Below are 9,179 nucleotides of genomic sequence, written 5' to 3'. Positions count from 1 at the left end.
CAAATATAATATATAATATATACTGATATTGTCAAATAACTCATGATTATTTTCAACTCACAGAAAAGAAGTGTTCATAAAAATCAGGAAATATAAGATGGACTATTGGATCAGTGCAGATATTTTTCATAAAAATAGTAAGTGAAAAGGTATGCAGACAAAGTTAGTTTCTAAAGGCTCACTTGTGAAGCAAGGAAAGCTATTTATCAATGGTGAGTTGTACTTGATTGCAACAGCAGAAGAAATGTATTTTGAGAAAATATTCTTGTTTAATACTTTACAACAAAAACAATGGTTTGGAGTATTGAGGTAATTAGTAACACTGAGTCAGCAAAAAGAAGGCCAGTGAGGTCAAGTGATCTTCACTGGTTTTGATGAGTTAGTCTTGATGGTTAGTCTGATACTGCTAACTTGTAGTTTGAGGAAACAGTTGTGAGCTTAAAGTGACTAAACAAATTGGCTTTTGTAAAAATGCTGTGTGCAGGAACTTCAGTTGAGAAGATTTTCAAAGGTGTTGAGAAGACACCAATTCATTTCTGCCTGAAATGGAATTGACATAGGATGTACTACAACTATTGGTGGTGAAAATATGTGTGCAGCAGAAAAAGATTTAGCTGGACAAATTTACAAAGACCATGAAACTATTAGATGGTTAAATTCTGAGTTTATTTATTGTGTTACACAGTAGCAGAAGCTTTTCAGAGCATTTGAATCTGTCATTGTGTTATGTGTCAGTAGTTCATTTGCTGTCATATACTATAGAAACCAAGTATCTTGCTTTACCACACAGCAGGTTAATGGCATAGCCATTGTAAAGTTTCATTTTGATATTTGGAAATCATAGTCCAGATTGCTTTTTGTTTTATTTTGGCATTTGGTTTTTGAGACAGGGTCTTACTATGAATTCCAGACTAGCCTGATACCATGTAGCCCAGGCTTTATCTCAAGAGTCTTCTGCTTCAACTTCCCTAGTGCTATGGTTACAGGTGTGTATCACCATGCCCACTGAGCCCAGATTTATGAGTGAAAAGGGCTACTTCTAGACATTGGGTTTAAGTGTTGACTGGCTTTGGAAATTAGCTTTAAAAAAAAAAAAGAAAAAAAGAAATATTGGGGCTGGAGAGATGGCTGAGCAGTTAAGAACACTGACTGTTCTTGCAGAAGACCGAAGTTCGAATCCCAGCATGCACATGGCAGCTAACAACTGTCTGTAACCCCAGTTCCAGGAGGTCCGACAGCCTCTTCTGTTCTCCACAGGCATTGCATGACACGGGCCACATGCAAGCATAACACTCATCCACATAAAATAAAAATAATAAATGAAACATTAAAAAAATAAGAAAAAAATGGAATACATATCCATTTTTCATCTTCTCTTGTTTTCCTTCTAGTTTTTGATACAGATTTAATGCTTTTTGGTGAATTCAGTGTAAGATCAAAATGCAAAATAACATTTGCATGCAAAACCTATATTGTGGTTAAGTCATTTAGACAACAAGTAATATTATAATGACAAAAATAATTTTAAAAACTTTTGAAAAGTTTAAACAAGAAGCAAGATCTCTATTCTTATACAAATTTGTAGTAGATGTAGTATCTAAGCTTAAATGATAATTCCAGTAGCATTTTTTTTCTGATTTCAATGTAAGTGCAAAAGAAATTTCTGTATTTCTAAATCTATTTAAATTTATAATTATAGAACTTCTGATCCTTATTTGGAAGTGACTGATTTGCTGTGATATGCTAAAAGACAAGTACATGAGAAGAATTGACTAGACTTATAAATAAATGCATTCTAAATGGTGAATATGTTCAACAAAAACCATGTGCTTGTGGATTGACCTCAATATTTAGCACTACTTGTTGATGTAAAGAGTTTGTAAAAAGCAGATTTGTAAAGTCTCATTTAGGGTGATATTAAAGAATTTTTTCAGTACATTTGCAAATGACATTTGCAGTACCTGTGATCATAGAATACTTTGAACCTTAATTAAGTGAAACTTTATCCTCCCCCCAATTCTTTTCGTTGTTAGACCTGTATTACAAAATAATTGGATTCAAATATAATATTTATATGTTAATAAAATGTGGAAAATTTTTGTCTTTTTTTTGTTTTGAAAGTATAGACAATTTTGCCTAATTTAGGCCCCCAAAGCCTAAAACAGATACTTTCTAGACCTTTCTGAAAAACATTGCTGTCCCTGGATTAAAGGGTAAATGTTTGGCTTGGTCTTACCTAACTAAGAATTATTCTCTTTGACTTAGATTGCTCTCTCTTTAGTAATAAGTCTGCTAGCGCATGAAAAATGTTGTAGAGTAAAAGTCTTTTTTTCTGTTTGTGTTTGATTTCTTAAAAAAATTACATTGTATACTTTGAGTATTCAGGTGTTTGCTACTATAATCTCAATGAAAAGGTAATTATATATTTAACTAAAAATTAGGAACAGTTATCTCAATTCTACTTGAAAGCATGTTTAGAGCAAGACATAATTCATTTCATTCAGAACCGTATTCCTAGTTAAATATGTTTACAGAAAAAATAGAAACTTGAACTTGTAAAACTTGACATTGACTTAAGGGGTACCTCTTTAAGTTAAAAAAAATTTTATTTTCTGTGTACGAGTGTATTGCCTGCATGTGTGTAAATTCATGGAGACTAGGCTGGCCTCAAACTCAAAAAGATCCACTGGCTTCTGTCTCTTGAATGCTGATATTAAAGGTGGGGGCCATTGCCTTTAATATCTTCTAAAATGATTTTTTAAAAAATATCTTTTAAAATGATTCTTCATGTTCCATTATGCCAACTTAAATAAGCAAGACAAATTTTAGAAATGTTTAGTTTTGAAAAGTCACTGATATTCCTCTCTAAGGCTCTTCTCAGGAATAATGATAATGATTTTCAAAAGATGATTTTTTTATTGGTGACTTAACAATAAAACAAATTATGCACTTCTTACAAACAAAAACATTTTTTATTGCCAGTATATAAAAGGAGAGTTGGTATTAATTTTGTAAATTAATGTGGGTAGAATGTTCAAAAAAGAGTAAGCTATTGTTTCTGAAGACATTAAGAATGTATATCTATATAAAGTCCATTTAAATTTTTCCCAAGAGGCTTGAGAAACATAATATAGGCAAAATATGAAAAGTATGGGTAGACATTAAGACAATTTTTATTCAACACATGAGATAAATTTAGAGAAATCCTAAAATGAGAAGGTTTTCTTGTGGTTGCTTCATTTAAGATGATTCAGTCTCATATCTAAGTATCTTAAGATCTGATTTAGCTTTTGTATATATCTTGTTTTCTAGACGAAGCATTGGATGATTTAAAATCCCAGAAGAAAAAGATAGTAAGTTAACTTTTATTTAAAATTAATTTATATAAACTGATAAGAACTGGATAATTAATGCTTGTATATTACAACTTAATGACTTTTCAAGGACCAAATATGCTTTTTGACAGTATTTTAATGTTGAAATTAAATTATTATTTTTTTAGAGTTAATAACATATGAAAAGGTATATGGACTTTTTAAAATTCTGAGAACTTATGTCAGTTGAAAACTGAGAAATAAGTAAATGAATCTAAGTGGAGAACTAAATGAGGCAGAAATGGTATGAAGGTAGGTACCCAGATTGTTTATTAGAGCCAGAAATGGAACAGATGTCTACATATGTTCTTAGGTTTTGATATGAATTTAATATGAAGCAGAGAGAGAGAGAGATTAGTTCAGAATGAAAAGACTAAAACAAGAAGTTATATATATATATATACACACATATATTTCTTTTACTTTATACCAGCAATGCTGATCACATCCTTAAGTTATTTGTATAATTTAAAAGCAATCTTTCTTGTTTGTTTTCAGAACCAAACACATTGCAATTGATGCTTTATACTCAATATTAAAATATTTTACAGCACAATTCCAATATATTATAATACAAAGAGAAGTGTTCGCTTTTCCATACTTATTGTTTTAAAATTGTTACAATTAGTATCTGTTGCCTGTATTTTATGTGAGGCATCCATACAGGTATGTGTGAATGAGTCTGACTCATGTGTATTGTGTAGCATAAATACTAGTTGTATACTTGAAAGTATGTCACCTCTTCTTTCTTTCATTGTGATTACATTGTTTAAAACAAATTTTCTTTTATACATGTTCATTCTTGATTTTTTTAATAAAAAAGCAGTTTTAGTTTGATTTTTTTTTAAACAATTGAAAAAAGAAAACCCCAAAACTTTTATCATTGAAATGACCCTGGGAAGAATAAGCCTAAAATTAACCAAGTCCTAACTCTTCTCTTTGATTAGCAAAATTATTGTGTTATATTTATTACTTAATATTTTGTTAGGTTATTTCCTTAAGGATACATCTTTTTAATCTGAATAGATTTGTAATGTAATTTGAAATGCATAAAAGTGTAACTTGTAATGATAACAGTTACCAATTGATTAGAAAGTTACCTGGTAGAAAAATGCATAGCATTTTAGGAGTGTTTAAATTTCAATAGTTTAATGTATGATTTACTTATGAAAATAAAGCTAGGAATTAGCTTTCATTATTTAAAAAATTCAAAATCTGGTTGTGTACATTATGCTAATCATGTTTTATGGTCTTGAAATTTTTTCAGTTTTTTTTTTAAATCACAGAGCAGAGTACTATATACAATAGATAATCCCCCTGAATTTGTGATTATTCATCCTTCAAAGTAATCAGAAGTCAAAATCCATCAAAATACATGAATCAAAATTATTACCTCTTTAAGTGACTTAATTAATGAATGTACTTTGTGCTTTATTCCTGTCGTGGCACTTCTTAGGAAATAGTGTTTATCTGAATCCTTAGAAAAATCAGTTAAGGAATTGGGAACATGAAGGAAAATGCTACGATTGTCTGAGAATTAACATTTGTCTCTTTAAGTACAGTTATTACTGATTCAAAGAACTCCACTGTTGTTAGTTGAAAGCATATTGAGCTGTAGGTTAATGTTGATATCTCCGGGAATCTATAGCCCAGAAGCATGTAGAAGAGAAGTGGCAAACTCGGGTCAGCCTGGGTTTTGTGGCCATGTTGTAGGTGTGCTTTTATGACTCAGCCTCTCATTAATGATGAATCCTTCTTACAAATAAATACTGTTTATCTTAAAATTTTTTCATTGGGGGCTAGAGAGATGGCTCAGCAGTTAAGAGCACTGACTGCTTTTGGAGAGGACTAGGGTTTGATCGGTTTGATTCCCAGCACCCACATGGCAGCTATGAACCGTCCTTAACTCCAGTTCCAGGGGAATCCAACGCCCTCTTCTGACATATGCTCCATTGCACAGCACGGGTGCACTCACATACATGCAGGCAATATACTTATACACATAAAATACTAAAAAATAATGCATAAAAATTTAAAATTTCATTGTATATCGTCATTGTACATGGTACTGTATCACATAAGGACATATTCATACAAGTATAATTGTATGTTGAGCCTGTTCCCCTCTGTCCTCCCTGTTGTCCCCCTCACATTGGTCTCTTTTGTTCCCATAGAAAGTTTTATTTCTCTTTCATGTCATACAGATACATGATTTTATGTATCTGTATAAAACCTAGGAACCACATATGAGAGAACATATCGGATATTTGTCTTTCTGGGACTGACTTAATTTGCTTAATATGCTATTCATTTGTAACTTTGCTGTCCAAATCAGTAGCCTCAAGCCCCATTTGACTATTTAAATTTATATTACTTAAAGTGAAATAAAACTGACAATTGAGTTCCTGAATCATAAAACACCAATTTAAGTGCTTACTTGCCACATTCATCTTAGTGACTCCTATTGTGCCTGTCTTTATATAAAGTACTGTTGCATAACACTGGTTTTAAAAATCATTAAGCATCAGGGAGTTAGTTCTTTGTTATTCCATGATGATGTTGATTTGGGGTTATGTTTCATGATATTCCTTCTCTCCCTCCATCCCTAATTTTCTCTAGTCTAAAGTGGATTTTACATCAGAAAACTTGACTTGCTTATCCTGAGGATTTATTATAATTTTGAAATAATTAGCAAAATATTTTACTTTTACTAAATTGAAGTTAATAAAGCATTCATCTAAGGACTTAGCTTTTTAGATGTTGAAGGTTTAATGAGGAATTTGTTAATTTCTATTGTGGCAGGATTTTTTTTTTTTGAAACAGGGTCTCCTTGTAGCCTCAGTTGGCCTGGAGCTCACTATGTAGACCAGGCTGGCCTTGAACTCACAGAGATCTACCTCCCAAGTGCTGGGACTACAGGTGTGCGCCACCACACCCAGCTCAGTGGCAGGACTTTTTAAAAGCAATTTATTTGTTTTTCTGAGACTTGGTCTCATTATGTAGTGCTGGTTGACCTGGAACTCACTGTGTAGACCACACTGGTGTTGAACTCAGAGATCCACCTGCCCTTAACTCCAGAGTGCTGGGATTAAAGGTGTGCACCACCCACACCTATCTTTTTAAACTATATTTTAACTAAGTAAATGTGGTCTGGGTTACATTTTATATGACTGATAATTAAAGAAGAGGTTATGAAATTAAGAAGGGGCGTCATGGGAGAGGGAAGAGGAAGTGTATTAGTAATTTCTTTTTCCGTGATAAACCACCATGACCATGGCAGCTTACAGAAGAAAGAGTTTATTTGGCTTACATTTCCAGAGGGATGAGTCCATCATGGTGGGGAGGCATGGCAGGAGGCAACTGGAGCTGATTTTTTTTTTTTTTTTTTTTTTTTTTTTTTTTTTTTTTGGTGTTTTCGAGACAGAGTCTCCCTGTAGCCCTAGTTGGCCTTCAACTCTCTATGCAGACCAGGATGGCCTTAAACTACTAGAGATCCATCTGCCTCTGCCTCCCAAGTGCTGGGGCTACAGGCGTGCAATGCACCGGCCAGAGCTCACATCTTTAATTAAGCAGGCATAGGAAGCAGAGAGACAAACTAGAAATGGGGCAAGGCTATGAACTCTCAAAGCCAATCCCCAGTGATGTGCTTCCTCTAGCAAGGAAGGTTGTGCCTTCTAAATCTCCACAAATAGCACTACCAACTGGGGCCAAGTATTTAAATACTTGGCTCCTATGGGGAACATTCTTCATTTAAATCACCACGGGGGGTGGGGGGGATGGAAATGATGGAAATGATAATAAGCAAATACTCATGTATGATAGTCTCAAAAAATAAAAAAAAATATAGATGTCCCTTGGAATGTATAGGACATGTAATGAACAAAAGTAGTTATGGTGGCCACTGAGAAGGAAAAGGTCTTGTTCCAGTTTTTCCAAAAGCATTTTGTGCATTAGTTGTCATAACTGTGACTGTCTTGTACTGAGGTTCAACTTTTTCTGGATGTTGGGCCATAATTGCTAAAATACTTTACTAGTGATTACTTTTAAAATTAAACCCATGTATTAAGCTATAAAGTGACTTTAGTGCATTGTAAAGTACTGTAAGAAATGAAGTACTATAAAAATGAAATATTTTTAATTACAGTCCCTAGTGTGAGCATAGAACTCAGTAAAATTTTTACTTCAATTCTCTGTTCATTTTTCCCCCCTAAAGTTGTTTGAATCCAAGTTTTTTTGTTTTTTTTTTTTAAAGAAAGATGGAGGGGGTTAGCCTTTAAGTTACTTGAATACATTCCATGGCTGTTCTCCCAGTTAGTGAGTTTTCACTGCATTTGCAGCAAGCTAATTGCTTCTGCTAATAAATAATCTAAAATCGATGCTGACAGCAGTTAATTGGCACAGAGATTTTATTTTGTAAAGCTCTTGGCTAACGACCTTCTTAAATTAATAGCATTAAGTGCTATGAGGAAATAAATCTGAGGAATTGCCTGTCATTTGCTTGTCATGTCTAATAACTTCCAATAATGATGGCTGATAGATTTTTGCACATTCCATTATTGAAGTTGGTGCATGTAATTATTCTTCTCATTATATGTAAACAATTAGCAATATTTGGTATTTCCTTGCAGTAAAACTGTTAAATACAAGTAATGTATTAGTGGTTAGAAACCATTTTAAAAACTGAAATTTAATTATTTGATTGCAGAAAATCTTTCTATTTGTATATATTTATTGGATCTAAGTACAGAAAGGATGGGGAGGACTTTGGCTCCCTTGATTGTAAGAGTGATACTTTAATGCTTTTTGAATAAAATTTATAAAAATAAGTGATAATATGTTTTCAAAATGTAACAATCTGTAAATTTTTGCTTGTAGCTTGAAGAAGTCATGGAAAAAGAAACTTATAAGACAGCTAAATTAATTCTTGAAAGGTTTGATCCAGACTCAAAGAAAGCAAAGGTAAAATTGTGATATTACTAATTTTACATTATAACTTATATATTGCAATAGGGAACTATATAATTTAAACATTATTGTAATTGACAGGAGTTTGAGCCGCCATCTGCTGGAACAATTGTAACGGCAAAACCTGGACAAGGTAAATAACTTTGTAGAAACTCCTGCTGCTGTTGGAAAGATCCATATTTACCCACGTGAGTTCACAAGTGTGTTGGTGGTGTGTAAAAAAGTTATGTAGACTGCTTTTATATTAACTTATACTTGGTAATTTGAGATATGATTTAGGGAGATGATAGTAATTTTATTTCATTTTTATTTTGTGGAAATATGTTGATGTTAGGATACTGAATATTCATTGAGATTAAAATAAATAATTAGTTTTGATCTTTTGAGATTTAAGTAATTTCATCAATATTTTATAAGCTTTTCCCCCTTCAAATAATAATCTATTAGAATATCTGTTTTGAAAATTCTTAATTTTTATGATAAAATTCTTACATTTTTTGGGGAATAGAATGAAGATTTTTGTCAAATTTGAAATTTGTTCTAAAATAACTCATTGACTTAACAAAATAATAAAATAGTTTAAAAATGAGAAAAAAGGAAAATTAAATTCTATATAACAACTTTTTGAAGTTTCATTACCATACCATTATCATTATATCAAGTATTATGTAAAATTTCAGAAATCATTTTATTTTTATTATTTATATTTAAATTTATTTATTGTGTATATGTGTGTATATGCTTATGATGTGTACGTGTGTGGGGGGGGGTCCCCCTGTGCCAGGGCTTATGTGTGGAGGTTAGAGGATACCTTAGTGGAGTTGGCTCTCTTCTTCCTCC

The 9,179-nt window shown here is 32.3% G+C and overlaps 1 protein-coding gene across 1 annotated transcript in view; it reads left to right on the top strand.

The window, feature by feature from the left end:
* The window catches only part of Lnpk (lunapark, ER junction formation factor), a 90,283-nt gene that overhangs the window by 57,458 nt on the left and 23,646 nt on the right, over positions 1-9,179 (top strand). The window contains exons 6-8 of the mRNA XM_008855305.2: positions 3,313-3,353; positions 8,250-8,333; positions 8,421-8,472. Of these exons, the coding sequence (XP_008853527.1) occupies positions 3,313-3,353; positions 8,250-8,333; positions 8,421-8,472 (177 nt within the window). The remainder of the gene's footprint in view (positions 1-3,312; positions 3,354-8,249; positions 8,334-8,420; positions 8,473-9,179) is intronic.

The sequence above is a fragment of the Nannospalax galili genome, unplaced genomic scaffold (assembly GCF_000622305.1).
Source record: "Nannospalax galili isolate Female #2095 unplaced genomic scaffold, S.galili_v1.0 scaffold346, whole genome shotgun sequence".
In the NCBI taxonomy this organism is placed as follows: Eukaryota; Metazoa; Chordata; class Mammalia; order Rodentia; family Spalacidae; genus Nannospalax; species Nannospalax galili.
Note: the sequence above shows the minus strand (reverse complement) of the source record. Positions and strands in the feature narration are given on the sequence as shown.